The following is a 26,281-nucleotide window of genomic DNA, read 5'->3' as shown; positions in this document are numbered from 1 at the left end:
CCTGGACCCCCTTCCTGTTCACTTACACAGATTGATTTCTTAACCTTATCTTCGTCTGCGTCCTCCTTCTGACGAGATGGATGTCTCATTGTGTTCTCATGGCCTTTCATCTCCACCCTCCCCATCTCGTTGTGCTGGTATTATCTACAGTTTTAGTTCTAGACTGTTACATAGATCGCACGTAGATTGTAGATTGTAAGCTTATTTTCTTTAGTCATTGTTTTTTGGACAAAAGTAAACTCACTTGTTATTTCCGTCTTTTTTTCTCATGTAATGTTTCCTGTGTTTGGGTCTTGTTTATTTGAACACTGCCTCCAAGAGTGATTCCAAAGTCAGTTCTTGATGGAGTGTCTTAAGACCTTATGTGCCCAAGAAGATCTTTATTACCTCCTTACACTGACACGGTAACTTAACATTTCAAGTACAAGTTATCTTCTTTCAGTAGTTAAGGGTATTATTCCATTGTCTTCTTGAATTCGGAGTTGTCTCTGAGGAATCTGATGTCACCTGAGATTTGAGATTTCTCTCTTGCCCCCAGAATGTGTGGGTGCAGGCTTGCCTTCTCCCTCTCCCTCTGCTGGCGGGCTGTCTGCGGACCCTTTACTGAGAGTCTCACCGTGCTCTGCCTCTAGGGCTCTCACTGCCCTGTCTCCCTTTCTCGGGTTTCCTTGGGTAAGTTTCTCCTCTACTGCCCGTGTCTCTGAGAGCTTCTTTCCTTCTCTTCTCCTTCTGGAGATTTCCTCCCCTGGATCTCCCCTCCCTCTCCTGCTGCTCATTCTATCTGTTATTTCTTGGGTCAAAATTATGGTTTTATTCCTGATCTTCCCAAGTAGATGTTTTGATGACTGTCCTCTGTGGGTGTCCATTACTCTATCCTTGACTCTGGTGTTGTTTGGCCCTGTCCCCAGAGGTGGACGTGGCCCAGTTGGCCGGGTGTCTCCTAATGATACGAGTATCAGGCCACGAGTCTCGAGGTGGTCTGGTTTGGTCCAGGGTTGTGGGGCAGGCCAACCTGCAGTGCGGAGGGGTGAGCCCATAGGCAGGCTGAGACCCCACCCCTCAAGATGCCCCTCCTGCCATGCCAACCCCCTCCCTGTTGGCTGCCCTCCCTGGCTAGCTCCTGTGTTGGGAACAGCTTTCACGGGAGGCTCAGTGGCCATCCTCTGGCTTTGGAGGCCAGTGTGGGAAGGAGCCAATGCCCTGTGGTGCATGTTTCCACTGTTTCCCACTGCACTCAGCCATCCTGTTTCTCCAAGTGTCAAAGCTCCCTGCCCCTCTGTGGCCTGGGGATGGAGGCTATTCCTTCAAGTTTTGCTTCTCACTGTCAGGGTCCTTGCTTCCACCTTCTGTGGGCTCAGCCCACACCTGCATGGTTGACAGAGCATTTGCTCTGTGGAGGCCTATTCTGAGGGTTTATCTGTGGCATTCTGTCCACATGGCACCCTACCAGGTAGGGCAGCCATTGTCCCCATCTTACAGATGAGGAATTTGAAGCCCAAGAGGCTCAGGCACAGAGGAAGACGGTGGGGAACCAGGACTCAGACAACGCTCAGGCTATCTGTCCTGAGAGGAATAAACCAGGCATATTTAAGTATCTGTCTGTCTGTCTTTACTTAACATGCCCAGCACACAGTGATGCTCGATAAGGGTCAGGAGCCGTGAGGGACACGGAAGGGGAACCCAGCCCTGCCCCTCACATCCCCACAGTCTGGAGTGTGGAGAGAGAAGCAGACGGTAATGGGACAATCGTGAGCGTGGAGGATGGAGGGGGATGGTGAGGAGGGTGGAGGTCCGAGGGACACAGCCTCTGGTTGGTGGGGTGGGGTCAGGCCGAGACTGCCTCAGGTGACAAGGGCCTCTGGGGGCAGGCTAGAGGCAATGTCTTTCATCTACAGGAAGTTGCTTCAGAAGGGTGGGGAGTGGGGAAAGGGCGGAGGCACCTGGGAGCTGACGGTCAGGGGCAGTGGAAGCAAGTCCGGCCTGGCCTGGAAACCACAGAGCCCTACTTCTGAAGAGAGTGTGGACCCCACACCCCTCATTTATGGAGGGGAAGTTGAGGCCCAGAGAGGCGGCACTTGTCCAAGGCCATGCTGATGAGTGGTCAAGAGTGGGGACCAGAAGCCAGCAGGCAACTGATAGACACCTGCTGTATATCTGGGGCTGCAGGGCCGCCTGCAATCCCTCTGGGCGATCCCTGGGATGCGGGGACACCAGGACGTGGTGTCTCTGTTGGTCTTCCTGACTGCCACTTGGGTCCCAAAGGCAGGTCCCTGGTGCCCTCCACAAACACCACTGAGATCATGTTTCAAGTCGCCTACCCCAAGCCCGAGGTGTCCTGGTGACTCCACGCCCTGGAGAACACACATCCCACTACCCAGAGAGAACCAGTGTCAAACCCCTGTCTGTTCTTCCGTTCTGGACATGAGCATAAACAACCGCACATGCCCGTCTGTGCTTTTTCAACACGGGGTCACGCGTGCTTTCCACACCCGACGCCGCTTTAACGCTCGCTGTATGGCTGCACCCACTGTGCCGCATACGGCACTTCTCTTTCTTGGACATGCAGACCATCTCTGCGTCGTATCAAAAGCAAGGAGTGGATATGACTGTGATTGTGTCTCTTGCCCAAAGATCATTTCCCAAAGACGCAATTCTAGACGTGGGATTTCCAAGTAAAAGGAACATGCTACTTTTGATCTTTGATCTTTGCAAACCCAGAGAGTGGGTGAAGGGTTATCTCATTTCAACTGATATCTCATTGATAGCTAGCAATTTGAATGGTTTCCTGTTTTTCCTGCTTATCACTCATTTTTTGCTATTTGTACATTTTTATCCAAGTTTTTGTTTTTTTTCTATTGATTCATCTTTATAAACGAAGCATATTAACCCTTGTTCTGTAATTTATTCCCCCCCCCCCAGTTTGTGGATGCTTATCATGTATTTTTGTTTGTAGTGTTTTTCTTGAAGATTTTATTTATTTATTCTTAAGGATCTATTTTATTTATCTGAGAGAGAGAGCACCTGAGCCTGTGGAGGGGGAGGGGCAGGTGAGCCGGAGAAGGAGAGACACAGACTCCCTGCTGAGCGGGGAGACTGAGGTGGGGCTCGATCCCACGCCCCATGCTCCAGAGACCATGACCTGAGCCCAAATCGACAGTCGGTCCCTCCACCACCTGAGCCACCCAGGGGCCCCTACTGATGTATTAATGTGAGAGAGAGTGTGGGGGGGAGGGGGAGCCTGACAAAGGGCCCAATCTCAAGACCTGAGATACAACCCCTGAGGAAACCGAGTCCGAGGCTGCTGGGTCACCCAGGTGCCCCCCTGTCTGTAGTGTTTAAGAGCCGGGATTGGGGGTTTCCACGCAGTGGACTGTGTTAGTTTTGTCTTTGCAGTTTTGATGGGACATTCGAGGGCACAGGACGGGCGGGGGTGGACAGCATGGTCTGCAGTTTCTCAGCCCAGAGTCTAGGAGGACACACCACAGCTCACACCCACACGGGGGTGCCTTGTTTCCCCCCACCCCGGACAGCGAGCATGGCTCCCCAAGTTCCCACTGCCCCCCCATCCAGCATGAGCACATTTCGGGAGGGGCTCTTAACTGAGAGGCCACTGCAGCCAGCCCCCCTTCCTCTATCCCCCCTTATTCTGAGGTGGAGGCAGGGGAGGGCAGGTGACGGGCTGAGGGGTGGCTGAGAGGTGGGGGAGGGTTCCAGTCGATGTGCCCCTTCTGCAGCCCATCACAGCTCCAGGGGCTCCCCGGGGCCCGGAGTGTGGAAGCGCCCCCTTGCTCCTCTCCTTCCTCAATGGTCTCACACATAATCACACCGGCTGCAAAAGTCCTAGAAGATGTTTGGGGAGGGTTCAGTCAAGCCCTCCCCCTCGGCTCCGAGCTGGTCTAGAAATAGATGCTGGAGTCGGAAAGGGGAGAAGAGAAGCACTTTATTTCTGGCAAGCCTGGGTTGGGGACTGGGCTTCCCCTCCCTCTTGCCTCCACCAGGCCCTGAGTCCAAGTCCATCCATACAGAAGCCCCTCCTGCCATGTGAGGGGAAGGGCAGCAAGCAGCAGTACACAGAGGCTTTCTCCTTGGTGGGCCCAGGGTGCCAGAACCGCCATGCAGGGCTTCTGGAAGGCAGGAGGTAGGCAAGGAAGGCTTCCTGGAGGAGGCGCTGGGATGCCAGGAGCCTGATGGCTGCAGGGAGCTGCCTGTGTGACCTCTCTGGGTCAGGCAGTCCTCTTTGAGCTGGCCGGGGCAGAGGGAGACCTGGCAGGGCGGGGGTGGGGGGGGGCTGCCGGGCTCACTGGTACTCGTTGGGGGTAGACATCCTGTTTTGGCTTCTGTAGGACATGTCCTCGTACACCACACATGCTGAGTTCTTATCCTTCGTGCAGCACAGTTTCTTGACCTGAAAGATAAAGCCTATCCTCATTGCACAGGGTCCAGCTCATGCTGGGGCACCCTCTTTCTTCAAAGCATACCCCTTAGGAAGCTTTTTGATTCCACTTTGAAACGCTGCTGGGCTTTGGGGCCTGCGTGAAGTCAGTTCACAAGGGGCCTTGGGCAGCCCTGAGGTTTCCTGAGCTGCCCCAGGCCGGGGGTGGGGGTGGGGGGTAGGATGGGGCATGGGAACAGAGTCTAGGGGGCAGTGGCAGGGAGGTGGAGGATGAAAGGGACCTCGCGCAGGGACCTGAGGGTGGGTGGGCTGTCTCAAGGGGACGTGGAGTTCGGCAAAGGCAAGTCGGCTCCAAAGAGCTGAGTGACCAGGACAGAGCTGACCACTTCCTGGCACCTGTCTCTGTCAACCCCCCACTGCATGTTCACACCTGCTTACACCATTCTCACACCTACAGACTCACACGCACATACTTGCACAAGCACACACATGCTCACATGCTCACACACATGCCTCTCCGTGCTCTCTGAACGCCTCCCTGGACCCTCCTCCTGCCCCTCAATGTCTGGCATCCACCTGGGCCCATGCCCGTCCCTGCTCATGGCTCCAGTTCTTGGGTTTCCCTCCCACCTTGGACTCTGCCTCTGAGCCCTCAGAACTCCCAGGGACCCTGATGAGGGGATGGGTGGGTCCTGCGGTTTCTCTGGGGCTTAACCCTTTCCTTCCCTCCCTGCTTTCTTAGAGGAGCTGGCTTATAGGGACACAGGTGAAATTTGGGGGTTCACACTGACCTGTGTCTTCCTCAGCACACATACCGCCCCTATCCCCAGCCCGAGGAAGAAGCAGCTCACAGCCAGGACCACAGGGAGGGCAGAGGCCAGCTGAGCCTTTTGGCACGAGTCTACCTCTTGGGACACCTTGTCTGTGAAGAGGAGTAGAGAGGCACGTGGCAGGTGATGGGTTCCAGGAGAGCCTTCGGGGTCCACGGACGGGCTCTAGAGTGGGGGGTGGGCAATCCAGGGTGCTTCCTGGAGGCAGTGGGCTCAGGCTGGAAGGAACAACTCAAGCAGGTGTAGAGGACACTTCCGGGCAGACAAGGGCAGGTGGAGCCTGGCCTGCCCAGCAGGTGGGTGGAGTGGGTCCCAGGGTAGGCACGTTCCTACCTGTCACCACCACCAAGGTGCCAGGGCCCCAGACCACGTCGTCCATGACCGCCTGGCAGGCGTAAACGCCAGTGTCAGACAGCCGCAGGTGGCTCAGGGTGACGGTCAGGTTGTGCTGCAGCCCGGAGAAGCCGATACGACCTCGGAAGTGCTCATCTACGGTGGGCTGCTTCTTGTCTTCATAGTAAATCACACTCGTGGGCTTCGGCCACCTTTGCTTCAGGTAGACCCCGGACAGCGGCCGGCTGGTGGAGCAGGTGATGTTGATGGAGCCCCCCTCTGGGGCAACAGTGTAGGGGGGGGACTGCCACAGCTCTGCAGGAAGGACCCCCTGCTGTCACCTTGGGCCTGGCCAGAGGGGAGGAGCCCTTCTCTCTGCAGGGGACGGTGGCGGGACAGAGGGGCCCTGGGACAGCCCACTGTGGCCGTGTCACCACAGTGAGGCATCTTGCCCTGGAGCAGCCCCAGCGGCCACCCCAGTGGCCGTACAGGAACGCTGATGGGGCGACACCGGGGGCCCGCTGTCTGTGACCACTCCCCACGCTGGGTCCCAGGGGAAGTTCAGGCTGCAGCTTCTTCCTTCCAAAGCAGCTGGTTTTTCACTGGGCAGCTCTTATCACTTCTCCCCGCCCCTGCCCCTTCTCCCTCTCTTAACAGACTGCACCCAAAACAGCCGGAGGGGCTGTGCTGTCTCCTCTCCTTCCATTGCTGGCTGCCTCACTGTCCCCATCATTTCCAGGCACCTAGAGCTGGTGGTTCTGTGGGGTGGGCACATCTTTGCTTGTCTGAGGGACACTCAGAAATGTCCCTGTCTGCCCAGCTGAGGCCCAGAAGGACTGGCTTCCTGGTGCAAACATGAACCCTCTTCAATGTAATCCAACATCAGCTTCTCAGCAAGCTAAATTCTGGAGCTTCTTTTTTCTTTTCTTTTCTTTTTTTCCGGCTGAGTGTCTCCCCGCCTCCCCCCACCCCCGCCCCACTGATATTTCCATCTTATTGCAGAACTTTGCACATGTATCTGTTTTAAAAAGCAAACTAACGGACAACATTCTCTCATAACCAAGGCAACCTTGCTAATTACGGAAAAGAGAATCCCCAGACATTTAAGTAAAGAAAAAGACCAGAGCCGTGGTGATTCTGCACCCAGACGTAACTCACAGGGGTGCTTTGCGGGGAAGTCACGCTCAGCATCCCAGACCACCCCCTTCCCGGGAAGGAACATCCCCAAGTTGGGGCACAGAGCCCACTTTAGGGGAGCACAGTGGGGGATGTGGTGAGGCATGGGGAGGGCTTACCTTGGGTGGCGGGAGCCCTGAGCAGGGTACAGGTGAGTGTGAGGAGCACAGAGAGCAGTGGGAGCTCTGGGGCCATGCTCACTACCACCCTGCCCACCACAGACCCAGAGACAAGGGAAAGGCAGGGCCCTCTCTCACGGCTGGCTGAGACTCTTCCTGTCTGAAGCACTCAACTGCGTGCCACCAGCTCGAGGCACCGCCCCAAACCCCAAGCAATGATGCAAGGGCAGGAGGCAGTGACTGGTGGTCCAGGCACTCCAGGAGGGCTTCCTGGAGGTGGTGCCATGGGTTAGGGGAGGTGCTGAGGGCCAGGCTGGGAGGGATAGTCTTCACCCTCTCCCACCCCTCCGCGCTGTCCTGAGTGCCCAATGGGTGACCAGTTGTCCTGGTCCCCCACTCCTGCTGTGTCTGCACAGGCCCGAGGTGGGGGGACAGGACCAGGAGAAAGCCAGGGGAGTCCCTGGGTGGGCTGGGTTCAGGATCCAGATGCCCTGGGTCCGCTGGGTCACTTTCTGCTGAACCTGATTTATGCCCAGAAATCTGCTAGCCACCTGTTCTTTTCTACCTGTCATTGTAAAAATAAATTCTGTCCCTCTCTCGCTCTCCCTTTGTCCCTCATCCCCACTCATCAGGATTGAGAAGCAGCAGTATGATTCAATCTGCATATGTCGGAGTCCGTATACGGGCAATATACGCTCATGCGGTGGTAAACTAAAGAAAAGAGAGAGAGAGAGAGAAGAAACACGTCCTACAATTCAGTGAGCCCGGCGTTGCGGGGGCGGGGTCAGGAAGGAGGGGAGGGCCCTGGAGACAGGGGGCGGGGCCGCCGAAGGCCGGGGCGGGGCCTGGAGGCAGGGGGCGGGGCCGCCGAAGGCCGGGTCGGAGCCTGGAGGGAGGGCGTTGAAAGGCCCCGGGATTCAATCTCAGAGAAACCAGTGAAAATACAAGCAACAAGAAGGAATGAAAACAAAGACCCAGACGCAGGACTTCCCTGTAGGTCTAGGCCTCCAGTCTGGGGCTCCCCGCGGTGAGGAGGACCCCCCATCAGCATCTCTGGATGCCGTCTGCCTTTTTAGTGCTTTAGGACAGGAAGCAGCTTCTTTCAGTTTTTTATGTTTTTCCCCACTTAAAAAATATGTATTTCTCAGGTTATTCGATGGTTTCTTGGTTGATATATTTTATTCATCGTAGGGATTAGGGTTATGGATTTTCAGAGCACTGAATGTGTACTTTATTCATTCATTTTTTAGGTAGGCTGCATGCCCAGCGTGGAGCCACGTGGGGCTTGAACTCATGACCCAGATCAAGATCTGAGCTGAGCTCAAGAGTCTGGCACTTAACCGACTGAGCCCCCCAGGCATCCCCTGAATGTGTACTTAAGAAAAAAACCTGTGTCCCTCTTAAGAATGCACTCCATGGCGTTACACAGTTGTAATTATGAAGACATCTGACAAAAGGGGTTTGGGATGGGGAAGGGACGGCAGCTGGGCAGGCGGGGGAAGGGAGCCCTGGGGCTGGGAGGCCGGGGGTGGGGAGGGTTGTGTGGACACCTGACTGCCAGGTGCCACCTGCCTGCCTCCTTACCGCTCCCCCTCGTGGTGGAGGTGGGTCCGGCACTCCACCTCAAGCCTCCATCCCCCACAGCTTCACGCCAGGACTGCTGACAGGAGGGACCGCAAACTTGTTCTTGCTCAGGGCTAAAGATAGGAGTGTGCCCAAGGTCAACTTAAGACCCAAGCTGAGGCATCTCCACGGGTACAGCAGCGTGTCCCTTCTGCACCTGAGGCTGGAAGCCCAGGCCCCCGGCCCTGATGGGGCAGAGAAGGGACAGGTTCTTGGAGGTCAAACGTTTTGGAACTTGAGATTTCTCCTTTAAAAAAAAAGATTATTTATTTATTTGAGAGAGAGAGAGAGCATAAGCCAGGGGGAGAGGCAGAGGGACAAGCAGACACCCTGCTGAGCGGGGAGCCCAACATGGGGCTCAATCCCAGGACTTTCGAGATCATGACCTGAGCTGAAGGCAGATACTAAACCACTGAGCCACCCAGGCACCCCTGAAATTTTCCTATTTTTGACCACAGAGTCCAGTGAGGGGAGGGTGGGGGAGCTGAGACAGCTGCGGAAGGCTGAGGTGGTGAGCAACCAGCCGCTGCCCAGGGTGGGGGGCTGGGGTAGGGGTGGGAGGGAAGTCCCAGGAAAAGCAGCTGCCAGCCTGGGTCCTGCCCTCTCCTTCCGCTCCTCCCCCCTCTTCGTGGAAAGGGAGCTCGCCCCTTGGCTGAAGCGCTGAGCGGGTCCCTGTGCCAGCAGGCAGGGACAGGGGCCTGCTTCTGTCTGCCACCCTGTGTGGTTCGTGGGCATCTGTCAACCAGGTGGAGGTGGGACACGCCGGGCTCCACTCCTGGGGGGCGAGGATGGGTGCTGGTGGCCTCAGAATGGGGCAGGGCTCCTGGGGTTGGTTCTGGGTTTCAGGCCCGCTCATCACCCTCCTCCTAGGCCCTCTGTCCTCCAGCTCAGAACCAGCTCTTCTAAGGAGGGAGGGAGGGATGAGAGCCGTGCTGGAATCTGTGTGCGGAGACACTCAGGTCACGTGCGCGCGCGCACACACACACACACACACACACACACACAGAGACACGCCCACCGGGCCACACATCCTAGGTCTCCTGGAAGGAGCAGGAAGTCCAGCCTCTCTGTGCTGCCTCCAGGGTGTCCTGGGACAAATGAGTGCTTTGGGGCTCCCGTGGGCCTGACTGGGAGGGAGGCACCTGCCACAGCCCGGGGGGGTCCTCTGAGGGAGGCGTGTGTGCTCTCTGGGCCCGGGATGACCCCCCCCCCCAGCCCACAGACTAGGTGCAGGGCCTCAGACCTGGGGTCCTGAGCACTTCTGGAGAGAATAGGGCAGGAGAGCTGTGCCTTTGGTGCAGACCGACACGCCGACCACCAGGAAAATGAGGCCGACCGTGACGCCGATGACCGCAAGGACCACCTTGAACTGGTCCGCGGCCTCGGGCGGGCATAGCATCTCTGGGCCTGTGGGAAGCAGGGTGGGGGACACCACTTGTTCACCCATGAGGAGGCACTGCCTGCCTTGAGCGCACCCTTGAGGGAGACATCACGCCCACGCGCAGGGAGCAGGGGGTGGGCTGTGCAGGATGGACAGGGGTGCTGGCACGGAGGAGGGGGACAGCCTGGGGGACCTGAGGGGGCTTCCGGGGGGTACCTGGGTGTAGGGTAAAAACACCTACCGCAGGGATATGTGACGAGCAGATGTCCTCCCTCCTTCAGGTCTTGGGACTCTGCCCCTGATGCAGCCCCCCAGCCCAAGGTATCAGATGAGACCAGGGTACCAGGAGCCCACAAAGGCTCTCTGGGTCCCTTCCCCGGGCCTGGCCAGGCTGGGGGCACCATTCTCAGCCATGCCACAGCTCAGGGTGACCGAGACTGGATTGGAACCGGGTGGGGGGGTGCGGTGCCCTGTGGGTTTGAGCCGTGTCCTGGGGCGGGGGGACAGTGAGCTCTACTCCAAATGGAGGGAAGTGAGGAACTGCTCACGTGAGGGCAGTGGAAAGGGGTCAGCAGGCGTGGATTGGTCGGAGGGGATGCCCTGGTCTGGGGGGACCGCTGGGCTCTTCAGGTGGACAGTGTACAGGACAAGGCTGGGGGGTGGGGCCAGCTGGAGAAGCTGAGGGGTCATGGGGCCTCTGGGTGAGTGCAGGAAGGCGGGACCTTCGGGGGCAGACCAAGCTCCGTTGGGGCCTCAGGGAGCACTGGCATTGCAGGTGGAACCCCGCCCCACAGCTGGTGAGTGGGAGAGAGGTGCACGGGCCTTGCCTCCTCCCTGGACAGGGCAGCCCCCCAGACTGGGCCCCCTTGTGGCGCAGGGCCTTGGAGGAGCGGAGGCCTGTCTTGTTTCACTCTGCTTTGCTGGAACCCAGGCCTGCCCTCTCTGGGCCCCAGCCCCGGGGCTCTGGGCACTTCTGGGGGGCAGGAATTGCTCCCCCCGCCCCTCCCACATAGGAAAGCGCCTGGGGTGGGGCGGAGGCATGAAGACGCCGCCCCTCACCTGAAACGTTCAGCGTGGTGACTTCGATATTCCTCTGCAGACCCTGCAGGTACCACTTGTAGCACCCCGCCTGCGTGTGGTTCGCGTCTTCGATCACCAGCTGGGCCATGCCTCCCTGCACCTGGAGCTGCCACCCTTCCCGGCAGAAGCAGCCCGGGGGCCGCACGCTGAAGACGGGCTTGAAGGCCTCCCCGTGGGCACTCCGGTAGATGGCCACGCTGAGCAAGGGGTTGGAGATGTTGCAGGCCATCACGGCGCGCTGCCCTCTGGACACGGACACCACTCCTCTGGTGCAGGTGGGGTTGTCCCATTCTGTGTGCAGGGGACAGGTCACACCCGGGTCATGGCTGGGCCTCAGGACGTTCACTGGCCACCCTCCCAGGGGCCGAGGGAGGGACGGTGACGAGGCGAGACCCCAGGGACACACGGCCCGGCCAGGGCGGTGGAGAAGGCAGTGAGCTGGTCAGACAGATCAGCACGTGCGCCTCAAGGGGGAAAACAACACAGAAATAGAAGCAGGGAGGCTGTGCGTGCGCATGCGTGTGTCCCCACGTGCGGCCGGTGTGGCGTCCCGGTGCCTGGGCACATCCCCCAGACGCCCTTCCTTGCAGGTGGATTCTGGGGGGCTGCTCGGCCCACTCACGTGTGTGTTGGGGCGTCGAGGCCAGGCCTGCAGCCGCCTCACCGTCCCCAGGGTCCTGGGCCAGGCGTGCACACTCAGCTCCACAGGGCAGGTCCGCGGCTCCTGCAGGACACCGACCCCGCCAACGTCAGAGTCAACGAGCACGGACCCCCGCCTCCACCTCCCCTGTCGGCTGTGGAACCGGACCCACCATCTTGGGAGGCCGAGTCCTGGAGCAAATTCACCCATCGCCAGCCTCGCTGCACAACCGGGGCGAGCTCTGACTGATGGGGACCCTGGGGCGCCAGCACACGGCAGTGGGTGCCCCAGGCGACATGAGCGAGCCGGCCCCGATGTCCTCCTGTCCTGCTGCAGCAGTTTCCACCGCGGACTGGACACAGCTGGACAGACGCCAGACAGCGACACGAGCTCTGGGCACACCGTGTGCTGGCTGAGCCCACATTTCACCAAGTCGACACAGCATGGCAGATGCCACGTGTGGCCATGTGCCAGGGGCCTTGGGTGCCCACGAGAGAGAGGGTGTGAGGTGGAAGTTCTGCAAGGCAGGCACAGGCCTGAGCAAACCCGGAGTGTTCGGGGACAGGGGGCCCCTCCCAGGCCGCAGTCACAAGTCTGTACCAGGGCGGCTCAGCCAGTGGGCAGCAGAGTGGAGAGAGACCGCTCGGTTCAGGGAGGCCGTGGGCGCCAGCAGGAAACTGTTCTGGAAGGGGGCTACCGCGGGGCCGGTCAGGGCTCCGTGGATGTAAGACCTCCACATGCGAGTCTGCGGCAGGAACCTGCCCAGAATCTCCCCACTGTCCCCCCGGCCACTGTGTTTGTTCTGAGGAAGGGTTTTAGAATGCATTCTCTGCAGACGTGGTCTATACGCGATGGACTAGTACTCAGCCGTCAAAACACATGAAAGCTCAGACGTGGATGGAACTAGAGGGGATTGTGCTCAGTGAAATAAGTCAGAAAGACAATTATCATATGATCTCACTCATGTGCGGATTTAAGAAACAAGACAGAGGATCATAGGGGAAGAGAGAGAAAAATAAGACAAAATCAGAGAGGGAGACAAACCATAAGAGACTCTCGATCATAGGAAACAAACTGAGGGTTGCTGGAGGGGGTGGGAGATGGGGCAACTGAGTGATGGGCATTAAGGAGGGCGTGTGATGTAATGAGCACTGGGTGTTGTATATGACTGATGACCTCTACCTCTGAAACCAATAATACACTATATGTTAACTAATTGAATTTAAATTAAAAAAAACAAAACAAAATGCATTCTCTGCATCTTTACAACATTGTCAAAGTGCTGTATGAACACACACCTGTCATAAAAATTCAAACGACCCTAAAGCACCCCGTGCCCCACCTACAGAGGGGCTGTGGGTGGCGGGCCCCCAGGCTGGGACGGAGCTCCCCATCCTGGTGGCAGGAGGCTGCCCCCACGCCCATGCAGGGGGCTGACTCGGGGCTGTCCGAGTCTGGCAGAGAGCGGGAACACGGGAGGGCCGGCCAGGGCTGCCGTCATCTGTCCAGTGCCCTGGGAGGGGCCGCAGGCTCCCAGGAGGAGGGGCCTCTGTGGCTCGCGGGTTTCCTGCCAATCCCAGATGTGCTAATGATCCAGCCTGGGGGTGCCCCACCCTGACTGCGCCCAGGAACTGCTGGAGTAGTTTCGAAGCTCCCTCTGCCTGTGATTGCATTCTACCGGCGTGGGGTGTGCCTGGGGACCCGCATCTTTGAGGAGCCCCTCGGGTGGTTCCACGGCACGGCCCCGACCTAGAGCCGTGTGCCCGGGACTGATCCTGATTCTGCAGGGCCCAGCAAGTCCTGAGAGTCCGCATGTCTGACAAGTGCCCCAGTGATGCTGGAGCTGCTGGCCCAACGATGGAGTGGGGACCAGAGCGGGGACTGAGAATCCTCGGATTTGTCCTGCTGCCCCTCCTCTGGCCGCAGCACTTGTCACTAACTGGCCAGGACCCTCTCGCCCTTGGAACCTGGCCATGCTCTTAGCCATCCCCATACGTGTTCTGACCGTCACCACTGGGCGCTGGAGTGGGCACCCCCTGTCTGCCATCTACGGGGGGACTTGGCTCATCCCATCGTGGCCCAGGGATGCTGGACCACCCTCTCACCTCAGGGTCATGATCACTACCTGGGGCCTGGGTCCCACCTGGGCCTGACGTGGATCTGCTCTTCCCACCCCTGCCTCGCCCTTCCCCACCCCCTCGCTGGGCCCTCCAGCAGACAGGGTGGGATCCTGGGACTTACCTCCATTCTGAGCACTCAGGGAGGTGGCCAGGAGGACGGCCCAGAGCATCTGGGGAAGCAGGAGGGGGAACGTCAAGATCAGCATGGCCAGCAGGACAGGGAGGCGGGCCTCAGGGGTCCTGTGTCCTCCTCATTGGTTCTTGGGACAGTCCCTGGAGAAAGGAAAGCCACAGGGTCAGAGGTCTCCCGGGCTGCAGGCTGGCCAGGGGCGGGCAGGGGTCCTGAGCTCCTCCCTGACCACTGCGCCTGGATGCCAGAGCTCCCGCCCTGCCTCTCCCGCACCTTCTCTGTACCTGGTGTCAAGAGCTTAGGTCACATCAGAGGAAATCGAGAAAACGGTTTGGGAAAATACTTCAGACATTATATTGGTCGGTCTCCGGGGTGACCAAGACAATAAAGCCGATGTAACTTCAAACTACAATGCAGACGGAGCTGGAAGTCGAGGGCATACGGCGAGCTTCCAGATCGCTCTAGAACCACGGAAACCGATCCATTCGGCCTTGGAGATGAATGTCGATTCCGTTCGATGCCGTCGGTTGGGGATGGTGATGAAGACATCAGTGACACCGAAATTGAATTCAACACTTTATGTTCCAGTTTGTCTGAGGACTGTTCCCAACAATTTGGATTTGGGCCGTGACCCGTTAAAGAAGATTACAATGTCACTAGCACGAGTGCAACTTGTTGAAGCGGACAGATTTGTTTCTAAGGTGTTTCTTTAAAAACTGGGAATGCTGAATTCTCTTAAGTGAGAAGTTACGCCCCTTTGTTCTTTTGATGTATTGGAGCTAGTGGGTGAAACACGTACTGTTTTTAAAAGAGGGGACAGCGCATGACCGCCTTTCCGACCGCTTCCCGTGAGTGAACCAACGCTCCGAACGCACCAGTGGCTCTACGCTCGTTAAGGATTCGGATCAAGCCCAACTTTGACTAGCCCGTCAACCGTATGGCGACTTTCTGTATCTTCCAGTTACCTCCGTGTTCCCTTGAGATTTCCATGCAAGTTAAGGGAGGCGGAACCCTGCATTTGAGGTAAAAAACGGTGAGGTCTGGTTTTCATATCCAGGTAGCATGTAGCTATTTTGTACCACTTTTGATATCATGTACGTTCTTCGCATGACCTGAATTGGCCACTTACAGGTAGCAGCCCCGAAGCGTTTCCAAAAGGCAGGTTTTAGAACGTGGGTTTCAAAAGCGATTTTTGATCTGTAAGGTTAGTAGTTACAGGAATGGAACAGTAGGCGGCACCCAGTCCTCTGGACGCGGAAACCTTGCTATGGTTGCTTTTTTCTTACGGCGTACAGGAAATTTCCCAAAAAAGAAAGCATTGTTTTGATCTTATGCATGTATGTAGAATATTTTTAAAGAACAAAAATATTGTTAAAAGTGTCATTGTATTTCAGAAGTCGCATACATATAAGCTACAGTTTCGAGTGCTTTATAAACACTTGAATTATGTATCAATGTAAGTTTAATTTCCTAACAACTGTACAAATTACGCCTTTTTCAAACTATCCCTAAGCTGGGAAAAGAGGAGGGAGTAACAATTTACTGAAAAGATGGTTTCTCGTTTCTAAGTGGAAGAGCTACAGCTGAGAATTATAATAAAGACAATGTCGCCCTGCAAGAGTATATTATACCCTTAAAAAATAAAAATAAAAAAGTAAAAGTTTTAAAAAATGGCTTGCCAGACCATTTGTTGACCTTCTGATTAAGAAATAATAATAATAGGGGCGCCTGGGTGGCACAGCGGTTAAGCGTCTGCCTTCGGCTCAGGGCGTGATCCCGGCGTTGTGGGATCGAGCCCCACATCAGGCTCCTCTGCTATGAGCCTGTTTCTTCCTCTCCCACTCCCCCTGCTTGTGTTCCCTCTCTCGCTGGCTGTCTCTATCTCTGTCGAATAAATAAATAAAATCTTAAAAAAAAAAAAGAAATAATAATAATAGACTTCTGGTTTGTCTTTGAGCATTTTAGATTTACAGAAAAATCGGGCAGAAAGTGCAGAGTCGACCCGTGTTAGCGTGGTCATGGCGCACTCGTCACGATCCGTGAGCCGGTACGGACACGCGGTTCTTGCCTGAAGTCCGTACTTCGCATGCTTCAGGGCTCGCTCGTGTGTTGAACGTAAGGCCGGTTGGGACAAATGCATAACGACTTGCATCCATCATTATGCCCCCAACAGAGCTGTCCTAAAACCCTGGGCTCCACCTGTTCATCCCCTTCCCCCGGCCCCCGGCAACCTCTGGTCTTCCTCGTGTCTCCATAGTTTTCTCTTTTCCAGAATGTCCTATGGTTGCGACTCTGGTTTTGAATTCAGCTGTTTGGGGACAATGGGGCACAGGGGCCAGGAGCAGAGGGAACTTTGAACTTAATGGCGTCTAGGCACTCGGGGCCACTGGTGACCAGGCCCAGCCCTGACCCCAGGAAGGGGAATCGCGCTGGGAGGACTGATCCCAGCCCCACCAGGGCCACAGAGCACCCCCATTCTGTGCTGCTGCATGGAGCTCCCCAGACCCCCGGGGGCCTGAGCAGGCGGGCCTGTCTTCCCCGGGGTTCCTTGGCGGGTTTCCTGGCAGGGTCTTACGTAAAAACCCACTGATCTGGGGGCCTTGGAGCCGTGAGAGAGGAGGGCCCACCCGGCCTTGCACAACCTCAGGACAAAAGAAAAATGGCTAGATAACAGCTTTTGAAAGAAATACCTGATTTGAGATAGGAAGAGAGTTTCAAGAATGTTAAACGCAAACCATGTCCTGCGCTCCGGGCCTCCTGATGGCATAGCCCGTGGGGCTCCGGGCGGGCGGGGAGAGGACCCTGGCACAGGCTGTGCCCACGGGCCCAGGGCTGGCCCGAGCTGGCTTGTCCTCCACAGAGACAGATAAGGACTAACAGACAGACAGACGGCCAGGCTGGTGGATGGAGGCTTTCCTTCTCACTCAATCCACAAGGGGTTCTAGGGTCCTGGGGTGGGTTGCATACAGGGTGTGGTGTGCCCGAGACAACAAAGCCCCCTGCCCGCAGGTCCTGGTGCTCTGGGCTCCTGGGGGCGAGAATCTGTGCTGAGCTGAGTGGCCCCTGTGTGGGTATGTGCCCTTCTCCCGGGACACAGACCCTGAGTCCCCGTGACCGAGGGTTTTGGCCAATGTGCTAAATGTGCCTGATATCTTAGGAATGTTCTAGCAGCTGTATCCCTAAGTTTCGTAAGTTAGAGGCAGCTGCTGTCCACCCACCGGGCCATTGTCCATCCGTGGATGGATATCTGCTGAATGTAACAGCGCCCGGTGCCCAGAGCAGCTCGCTGTGGTCCTCGGGTGGCGTCCCTAGGCCTGGAGCAGGCCAGGCCAGCACTCGGCGCCCGGGAGGCTCATGCCAGCTCTGCCTGGACTCTGACGTGCACCCAGCACACTCCCCTTCCCGAGCCCCTGGGAATCACTCCCTGGCTTTCCACTGCTTTTGCCCCTCTGTTCATTCCTAAAACACAGAGAAGCTTAATTCAGTAGTTTCGTTTCTTTTCTTTTTCTTTCTTTCTTTCTTTCTTTCTTTCTTTCTTTCTTTCTTTCTTTCTTTCTTTCTTTTTCAAGATTTTATTTGAGAGAGAGAGAGAGTGAGTGTGCGCACATGGGCAGGGGAAGGGGCAGAGGGAGAGAGCGAGAGAGAGAAGCAGACTTCATGCTGAGCGTGGAGCCACAGTTGGGGCTCGGTCCCACGACCCTGAGGTCATGACCTGAGCCAAAATCAAGAGTCTGTCACTAAACCGACTGAGCCCCCCAGGCGCCCCTGTTTCAGTGGTTTCTGGTGGTTAAACAGGGTACAGGGGCTGCTTCTGGTGGGCGGACCTCTCTTTGCAATCCTGCCAGGCCCAGCCCTGGAAGATGTGCGAGCTGAGTCACGCAGGCCTCACCAGGCGTGGTCACGTTCCAGGAGGGCCTGGGGTGGGGGTTGGGGCTGCTGTCCCGCCTCCTCCCTTTGCTTGATTTTCTTCCCTTTTTTTTAAAGTAGGCTGCATGCCCCACATGGAGCCCAACTCGGGGCTTGAACTCACGACCCTGAGATGAAGATCTGAGCTGAGATATGGGTCGGTCGCTCAACTGACTGAGCCCCCAGGCACCCCTTTGCTTGATTTTTCTAAACTTGTTTGTAGTTCTAACGTAAGACAAGGACAGTTTCTCATCTTCTCATTACATGTGCACCCATTTGTAAGAGCAACAGAGAGAAGTTGAGGTAGAAAGAGCCTCGGGAAGGATGCCCTCCCCCGCAGAAGCTGTGGCTGCTCCGTGCCTGCCTTTCACGGGTCTCCCTGCGCACAGCCATGAAGCCTATTAGATGAGATCGTTAATCACAGAACCAGAATTTGCTGATGAGGAAGAGGGACAGCTGCCCAGATCCTGCTGCAGTGAGTCTGCTCTGAATAATGAAAGACGTGGAGACTTCACAGCTGGATGCGATCCAGTGGCAGCCTTGCTGGTTTCAGTGCCTGTCAGCAATCACCAAGATCAGGCACGAGCAGCTCATTACCACTGAATGTTGCTTACATGGATGGAAGGTTCTAGAAAAAGGAGTCGAAACTTCCTGTGCTGGGATTTTCCTGGCACCTCAGACAAGATCTGCTCAGTTTTTCCCAAACATTATTACAAAATAACTTCTTGAATTGGAAGACACACCTTTTTTTCTTTCTTTCACTCCCTGACACAAATCTTCTTCAATGGGAAGACACAAAATGGCGCCCAGTGGCCCACAGGCATCTTGCTGATCCCGGTGGCCCCTCCCAGTCCCGTGGCCAGAGCGCTTCGTGTCAGCCTGAGGGAGAGCTCTGCGTGGACGCTGCCCTACCGCCGAGCTGGGGTCGTGCGCGAGCTACCACAGAGCCGTGGGTCATGGTGCGAGCTGAGTACCAGCCCTGTCTGTGGCGTCTCGCCTCTGGCCCGGCCGTGGAGGAGGCCCTAGGCAGGCCCCGCAGTGTTTTTGTTCTCCTGCCTCGAGAACAGTCCGCAGGGGCCTTTGCAGTTCCGTCAAGTCTTCCCTGAGCTTCCCAGGGTCGCCCTCCTGCGACGGGGGCCAGGGCTTCCCACCCAGTGGTCTCCAGAGGAGACACCAGCTTTGCCTCTTGGCCATTGGAGCGCCTGTCTCTTCTCTGCTGCCACTGGCCAACCTCAGCACAGCCTTTGGTGCCCACGCTGCCCTGGCGCTCCGATGTGGGTCAGGGTGCCCCGGTCTTGGGGTGGGAGGAGGCAGGCCAAGCTTTCCTCCGGCCAGAGGTGAGAGAACACACACAGCCCGCTGACCCAGGCTCCAGCCCTGCATGGATCGGTGAAGGCATACCCGAGCCAGCAGGCTGGTGTCCCCAGCGTGGTGTGCAGGATTCACGCGGGAACAGAACGCCACTGGGGCGGCCAGCCCCACGTCCTGGGCCCTGAAGAAGCAGCAGGGCCTCCCGTCGGTGCCCTGGTGTGCACGGAATGCCCAGTGGATGTGGGCTGTGCCCTCTGTCCAGACGTGCACGTATTTCCCCCACTCGTCCGGTGCGACCTCAGGACTCAGCAGGAAAGGCAGGCGGTACCCCGGGTCTGCAGGATTCGGAAGCAGGCCCTTCCCTTGAAACCTCCCCCTTCACACATTGTCCTGACCGCTGCTGGGTATTTACCCTTCTCAGTAAACTTGGAGTCATGTTTCAAGTTCCAAGGAAACTTTCTGGGATGTTGACGGAGAATAAATACATGAACGGGCTATTTGACAACCCGCACCAGGGCCTCACTCCACGCAGAGCCAGGGTCTTCTGTGATCTCACGCCAGCTCCCTGAGCCCCTGCCCCACCACTGCACCCCTGCACACACAGGTGCACACGGGCACGCACACCCTCTCTGTGGTTCCCTCAGGGGCTCAGTCCCTGTGGACCCGAGCGGCCTCCCTATCAGGGCCTCCCCTCTGGTCCTCCCTTGGACCAGGCGACATGGTCACCTCCGTGAAGGTGTGTTTCCATCGCACGCGCTGACCTCTCCCACTGGCCTTTGAGAGGGCGTGGGTGTGTTGACGAGCAAAAGGAAAGCGAGAGGCAGGCCGCCTTGCCTCGTCACATGAGGCTGCGGGGCGTGGGAGATGGTGACCTCCCGCAACCAGGCCCCGCCAGCCTCCCAGGCCTCGCCAGCATCACCGGCTCCCAGCCTCTGCAGTTTCTAACACACCATGTGTCCCCCAATCCTAACAATTATTTTACACTGACTAATTTTTAAAATCTTAGTATCTACTCTAGCCCCACCTTAAGAAAATACATCTGTAGGGATTGTTAGGTGTGCCATTTATATGCATGCTTCTCTAACATACATATATTTATACATATTTATATGTACGTTTTCTCGGCTACAAGACAAGCCAGGAAGTGTCACGGGCTCCCTACCGCCCCCGCACCCTCCTGTGGGGGTGCAATGTCTGTAAAGTTGGCCCCCGGCCATCTTCTGCTGTGTCGTCCAGGCGAGGCTGGAGTTGGTGCCCACTGAGGGCATGCGCTCGGGATGGGCACTGGCTGGGGCTCCAGGCTTCTCTTCCCGCTGCTCAAAGCCCCCTCCTCCTTTAAACCTTCCCCCAGGCTCTGGATGGCCCTCCCCTCACCCACAGGCATCTATCAGTCGCTCTTCACACTCCTTATGTGGGAGAGGTCCTGCCTCTTTGTGAAATCCTTGGTTCCAGATTTAGGCTAAGGGGACACCTGGGTTGCACCCCTTTTCACCTCCAAACTGTGCCCACCTTGGGCTGGGGCCACGTCCTCCATCACAGCCCCTGTGGCGCTAGGTGGCAGTCAGTAGAGCATGCAATCTCAGGGCCATGAGTTCAAGCCCCACATTGGGTGTGGAGCCTATTAAAAAAAAAAAAAAGTTAAAAAGAAAAGGAACTGGACTAGAGAGGGAGATCCAGCCTAAAGATGGGGGATCCGGACTAGAGAAGGGGATCTGGACTAGAGATGGGGGATCTGAACTAGAGAGGGGGATCCAGACTAGAGATGGGGGATCCGGACTAGAGAGGGGGATCCGGACTAGAGATGGAGGATGTGGACTAGAGATGGAGGATGTGGACTAGAGAGGGTGGTCCGGACTAGAGATGGGGGATCCGGATTAGAGATGGGGGATGTGGACTAGAGAGGGGGATCCGGACTAGAGGGGGGATCCGGACTAGAGAGGGGGATGTGGACTAGAGAGGGGGATCCAGCCTAAAGATGGGGGATCTGGACTAGAGAAGGGGATCTGGACTAGAGATGGGGGATCTGGACTAGAGAGGGGGATCCGGACTAGAGATGGAGGATGTGGACTAGAGAGGGGGGTCCGGACTAGAGAGGGGGATCCGGACTAGAGAGGGCGATCCGGACTAGAGATGGGGTATCCGGACTAGAGAGGGGGATCCGGACTAGAGAGGGGGATCCGGACTAGAGATGGGGGATCCGGACTAGAGATGGGGGATCCGGACTAGAGAGGGGGATCCGGACTAGAGAGGGGGATGTGGACTAGAGATGGGGGATCCGGACTAGAGAGGGGGATCCGGACTAGAGAGGGGGATCCGGACTAGAGATGGGGGATCCGGACTAGAGAGGGGGTCCGGACTAGAGAGGGGGATCCGGACTAGAGATGGGGGATGTGGACTGGAGATTAGGAAACTTCCAATGTCCTCTTGTACATCCTGTCACCCTGAGTCCTTCTGGGCTCCCTCAGCTGTCTTGGGCTCCACCTGGCTTTTACCATGGACTAGTGGTCCTCCCTTTGGACCTGGGCATAGATCTCAGCTGGCCAGAGGCATGGATGCAATGTTGAATGCCAGGCTTACCTGTGAGGACAGTCCCCGGCTTAGCTGGTGCCCTTGGAACAGTCCAGAGATCAGAGGGCAGGGCAGGGAGCCAGGCGGGGTTCGCCCTCGCTGTTCACGGCACTGTCCTACCTCTCCTGGATTCCTGCGCCCAGCTCTGGGAATCCCATCTTTACTGGGAGGTCGGGAGGCCGTCTGAGTCCAGTCTGGATGTGCTTCCAGGGACTCCACGCTTCCGGCCACGAGTCACAGGCGGCCACTCTCTGGGCACGGAGCCCAAGGCAGCAGACGTCCCAGGAATGCTATCTCTAACTCCTGCCCCTGGCGTGCCGGCTCTGTCCGTTCATTTGTGTGTGAGAAGCAGAGCCCGGTCCTGGCCATCTCTGGATATCAGCCCTTACCCAGCACGAGAGCCGGACCCCTGGCCAGCAACACTCACTGCTGGGGAGGCCAGCTGGGCCTCCAGACCTCAGTGACTGGGTCCTGGAGGCGCCTGAGGGCAGCTGCAGGTACTGAGCTAAGCTCCTCCTGCCCAGTGGTGGCCGTGTCCACCTGCTGCCAGCCCCTGGCCTACCCAACCCTCTGTGGTCGTCCAGCGTCAGATTCAAGAGCAGCCAAGCCCAGGTGTTCGGTTGTTCCGGGGGAATTTATCAGGAGAAAATTCACTCCGGTGAACCAGCCTCTCTGGGCTTCCCAGGCACAATACAGACGCCCAGTCACACTTGAGTGTCAGACTTGTCGTACGTGTTCTGAGCAATACTGGGGACATACATGTGAAGAATGATTCATTTTTCGAAATCAAATGTTTTTAACTGTGGCGGCTCCACTCCCCATGCCTGAACCCTCTCACTTGCCCGCAACACAGCAACGGAGAGAAAAACCAGAGGGAGGGAGACCGTGACGTGACGGGGAAAGGGACAGGCAAGAAGACAGAAGCGTGATGCGGAGCGGGAGGGCCTAGTGCGGGCCGCAAGCTGGAGGGCGAAACGAAACGCCAGTGCAGTTTTCTCTCCAATTATCACCCCAGGACCAGCATCTGGCTACCGGGATGGGAGCGATACAGCTGGCGTTTGTGGGTCCCTGACCAAGGATAACTCATGGGTTCTGGGGCGAGTCACACTTGGGAGTCAGTGACATGATCTGGAAAGTGCAGGCTGCTGCCAGCAGCTTGTCCTGGTTTGGGAAAAGGGAAAACTGAGAGAGCCAGTCTTGCGGAAGCCTGGCTCGGGCCAGCCGGGTGCGTGGCGGTCCTCCACTCCCACAGCGCCGTGGAGTGGCTGGTGCCACTTTCTCCCCTGCGGCAGGGGCTTCAGGCTTTACACCAAAAGCCTGTGCACGAGGCTGAGCTGGCCAGCCTCTCACCAGCACGGTAAGGGAGGTGACCACCTCCCAGAGACAGCTGCACCCTGCAAAGCTGTGGCCCCACACCTGAGCTGGAGTGGAGGGAACGCCCCAGCCCGGTGGCGTCATGGTCCCTGCTGCTGGGACTGGGAGGGGTCCCCAGCTGGGCAGTAAAGTCCTCCAGGCCTGGGTGCTGGGTGGGCAAGTACTTCCCGTCTCCCCTCTGCCTGGCAGCCACCCCCTGGGCTCACCAGCCGCCTGCTCCAAGAACTCTCTTCCCCACTGCCAGCCCTGTGAGCCCCCACCCCTGGCCCCTGGGGCCAAAAGCACATCCGCCCCCAGCCCCACTGTCACAGTCCTGGGGAACGGGAGGGCTTCCCAGGAGCTCTGGCTTCTCTACCCACAGGCCCGGAGAGCGGTTTTCCTGCGGCAGATCATTAACCAGCAGTGGGGATGTTATTACACTCCGAGACAACGGCTGCCAAACCGAACGGCGACAGGAGCGTGAAAAGGGCAGCTAAGAACTTCTCTCGGGGAAGCAGGCTCCTCTCCCTGCTCCCCAGGCACAGTATCCCTTCCCGGGTCGGAAGTCGCAGGCCGCTCGGTTCTGTTGTACCGGTGTGTATGAGTGAGTGTATCACGGGTGTGTGAGCCCACGAATGGGAGCGCACACACGTAAGTGTGAGTCTGCGGGAGCCCGAGATGCCACCTCCCTGCCCTCTCAAGAGCCCAGCCTGTGTGCCCGGCGGAGAGGCAGGTCCCCATTGAGACCTGCGGCCCCTGTCCCCCCTCCTCTCCCCGCGGCGCGCACCGTTCGCCCCCCACTCCCTGGCCCACCGACTCCGGCGGGGCACTCGGGGCCGCACGTCTGCGGGGGAGGGTCAGCCCAGCGCTCCGGGGTCTCCATCCCCAGTGCACGGAGCCCTTCGACCGTGGAACCCCCGCCACGTCCCCGGCTCGTGCGCCCCTTTCCTGCGTCCCCGCTCTCCGAGAGCGCGCCCTCACCTGCGCCCCGGCTCCCTGCGCGCCGCTGCTCCAGGCCACTGGCTGCTGCCGCTCGTCTTTGCGCGGCGCGCGGAGAGGAAAGTCTGGCGCTGCGGGGGCGGAGCCAGGGGAGGAGGCTGCGGGAACGAGGGTGCAGAATCCGCACCCAGGTCCTGGATACAGGAAGGAAACCCCGAGTTCGGGGAAGTCACTCGAGTCTTAGGAACTGCCCTGAATTCACAGAAATGGTTGACTTTCTTGGTAGTTGTTATATCTTTATTTAAAAACACTTCCCTACATGTTCCTTCTAAAGAAAACAGGAAAACAGCAGCGGGCGTCTTTCCAAGAAAGCTGACCAGATGCTCCTTCGGAGCGGGTGGGCTCGCTTCCCCGCACGGACCAGGGGACCCCGCCAGTCCTCGCCCTTGTGCCCCGCCCGTCTGCGCATGGGCGCACCCGCGGGGCGGGGCCAGCTGTGCCCGCGGAGAACCCGCAGGAGCCTGTGAGGGCTGAGTTGTCTCAAATGCAAATGGGGTCCAGACTACAGCTGGAGGTAGTCCTGGCGCTGCAGGCAGGAATGAGCAGGAGCGGGGCTCACCGTTAGAAGGTCAAACTGCTCTTTATTAGCCCTCGGCCAGAAGGAGGCCCTCCTCCAGCTTCTCCCCACTGAGGGTCCTGCTGCGGGTGGGGAGACTCAACCTGGGCAAGCTCAGGTGTCCCGGAGGTGCACCTGTGTGAGGTCAGTCCCAAAGAGAACCTTTGGAAGTGGGGATTTGTTCATTTCTCCCCTACACATGGTTTTGGTGGTTATTCCAAGAATCACTAAGATAAAGTTTCTCCGTAAGTCTTGGAAGTGGGAACAGAGGTGCATGCGGAAGTTTTGCTGGTGTCCAGGTGTTTGTTCTTTGTGCTGTCCTGGACCCTGGCCCAGCTTTCTGAGGCCGGCCAGCCTGGGGCCAGCTTCAGCGAATACAGACCCAGAGGTGGTCGCTGGCCCTTCGTCCACTCATTGCCACTGACCAATGCGCTCAAACTCCGCGAGCGACAGCTTCCTCCTCACAGAGGGGCTGGTGTGTGCATCTGGCCTGCAGACAGTCCCTGTCCTGGGAGCTTACACCTGGGCCAGGGAGATGTTCCGAAGGAGTAACCTTTGCCTGGTGGGCAGAGAAAGCTCAGGGCTGGTCATCCTCACAGGCAGATGGCACCTCCATGGAGGGGTACAGAGGCCAGAAGCTCCTGCCCCGACCTGGAGGCCAACGAAGCTCTTGAGGGAGGCCCCACAAATGACCCCCCAGCCTGGGACCTAAATGCCCCTGCCCAGTCTTCTGCGCCTACTCCCGCAAACCCCCCAGCACTGCTCCTGGGCCTGGAGGAGGGGCTTGTCCCTGAGGCCACCTCCCAAGTTAGCCCTTCCTTCCCATCACATCCAGCATTGCCTGGGGTCCCTCAACTCAGCAGGGGCTCCTGGGTAGCGGCTGGAGGCCGCCAAGTCCCTGAGGCATGGGCCTGTTCCAGTGGGAGGGAAGGAGGGTCCCACACGGTGAGGGACCTTGAGCGTCAGCTGAGGGCTGCGAAGAGCTGCCTGGGGAGCTGGGTGTAAACGTGTACCCAGGTAAAGCACTTACGCATCTTGAAAGTGAAACAAGTTTGTTTACTTTGGAAGTACAGAAACCTTACAAAACCACTCAAATGTTCCAGGAAGGAACAATGCAAGGAGCTGGTGTGTCTCATGGCGACTCTTGCTTCGTTTTCCAGAGGTGATGCTTGTGGACACGTCCTCACGACTTTCCAGAAACGTTCTGTGTGTGTACAAACACACATATCCCACGTGTGTATCCTTCCCATTTCTCCTTTTAAAATATTTTTATTTATTAATTTTTCAAGCAGGCTCCATGCCCAGCCGGCTCCAGAGCCCAATGCCGGGCTGGAACTCACGACCCTGGGATCACGACCTGAGCGGAGATCAAGAGTCAGACGCTCAACGGACTGAGCCCCCCAGACACCCCCGTATCCTCTCCATTTTCATACAGTCCTGTGATCTGGCTTGCAGACTGGCACTCGGCTCCTTCGTTTTCCCCTTTCTCCTTCTCTGTAGGATGTCCTATCCCCTCCATTTCCTCGGATCACAACTTCTGCCGCATCATACGATGTGTGGGGTTTCATTTTCTTTCTTTGGTTTCCTGGAATTCGTGGTTTCAGTTATGATTTCGTATCGAACTGAAAACACAGGTCAGCAGATGTTCTGAGCTGCCAAGCAGGAAGCCCGCCCTGGGGCTCGATCCCCGGGCCCTGGGATCACATCCTGAGCGGAAGGCAGACGCTTCACCGACTGAGCCACCCAGGTGCCCCGATACCTCA

General features: G+C 57.6%; 2 protein-coding genes across 5 annotated transcripts; both read right to left on the bottom strand.

The window, feature by feature from the left end:
* Positions 1-4,156: 4,156 nt before the first annotated feature.
* Positions 4,157-7,611, bottom strand: CD7 (CD7 molecule). The gene is made up of 4 exons (XM_045774972.2): positions 6,852-7,611; positions 5,557-5,871; positions 5,185-5,315; positions 4,157-4,405 (listed from the first exon to the last, which is right to left on the bottom strand). The coding sequence occupies exons 1-4, from the start codon at positions 6,925-6,927 to the stop codon at positions 4,298-4,300; spliced, it is 630 nt and encodes a 209-aa protein (XP_045630928.1). The 5' UTR covers positions 6,928-7,611; the 3' UTR covers positions 4,157-4,297.
* Positions 7,612-7,677: 66 nt separating this feature from the next.
* Positions 7,678-24,056, bottom strand: SECTM1 (secreted and transmembrane 1). 4 transcript variants are annotated; one of them, XM_045775050.2, is made up of 7 exons: positions 23,945-24,056; positions 13,817-13,968; positions 11,558-11,659; positions 10,915-11,226; positions 10,097-10,153; positions 9,718-9,881; positions 7,683-8,721 (listed from the first exon to the last, which is right to left on the bottom strand). In XM_045775050.2, the coding sequence occupies exons 2-7, from the start codon at positions 13,899-13,901 to the stop codon at positions 8,578-8,580; spliced, it is 864 nt and encodes a 287-aa protein (XP_045631006.2). In that variant the 5' UTR covers positions 13,902-13,968; positions 23,945-24,056; the 3' UTR covers positions 7,683-8,577. The 4 variants fall into 4 exon arrangements, with proteins under 4 accessions (XP_087710095.1, XP_045631006.2, XP_045631007.2 ...); XM_045775051.2 differs by having other exon boundaries at positions 8,584-9,413; XM_045775052.2 differs by having other exon boundaries at positions 8,584-9,376.
* Positions 24,057-26,281: the final 2,225 nt, after the last annotated feature.

The sequence above is a fragment of the Ursus americanus genome, chromosome 23 (genome assembly GCF_024610735.1).
Source record: "Ursus americanus isolate L20-20 chromosome 23, mUrsAme1.1.p, whole genome shotgun sequence".
Taxonomy (NCBI): Eukaryota; Metazoa; Chordata; class Mammalia; order Carnivora; family Ursidae; genus Ursus; species Ursus americanus.
This window is presented reverse-complemented; position numbering and strand designations above follow the sequence as displayed.

Coding starts and splice junctions, on each gene's coding strand:
- CD7 (XM_045774972.2), bottom strand. CDS start 6,927: ATGGCCCCAGAGCTCCCACTGCTCTCTGTGCTCCTCACACTCACCTGT. Junction 5,872..6,851: donor CAGGGCTCCCGCCACCCAAG/GTAAGCCCTCCC, acceptor TCCTTCCTGCAG/AGCTGTGGCAGTCCCCCCCC. Junction 4,406..5,184: donor GTGTGCTGAGGAAGACACAG/GTCAGTGTGAAC, acceptor TTTATCTTTCAG/GTCAAGAAACTGTGCTGCAC.
- SECTM1 (XM_045775050.2), bottom strand. CDS start 13,901: ATGCTGATCTTGACGTTCCCCCTCCTGCTTCCCCAGATGCTCTGGGCC. Junction 11,660..13,816: donor CCTGAGTGCTCAGAATGGAG/GTAAGTCCCAGG, acceptor GGTGTCCTGCAG/GAGCCGCGGACCTGCCCTGT. Junction 10,154..10,914: donor CACCACGCTGAACGTTTCAG/GTGAGGGGCGGC, acceptor GGGCTGCATCAG/GGGCAGAGTCCCAAGACCTG.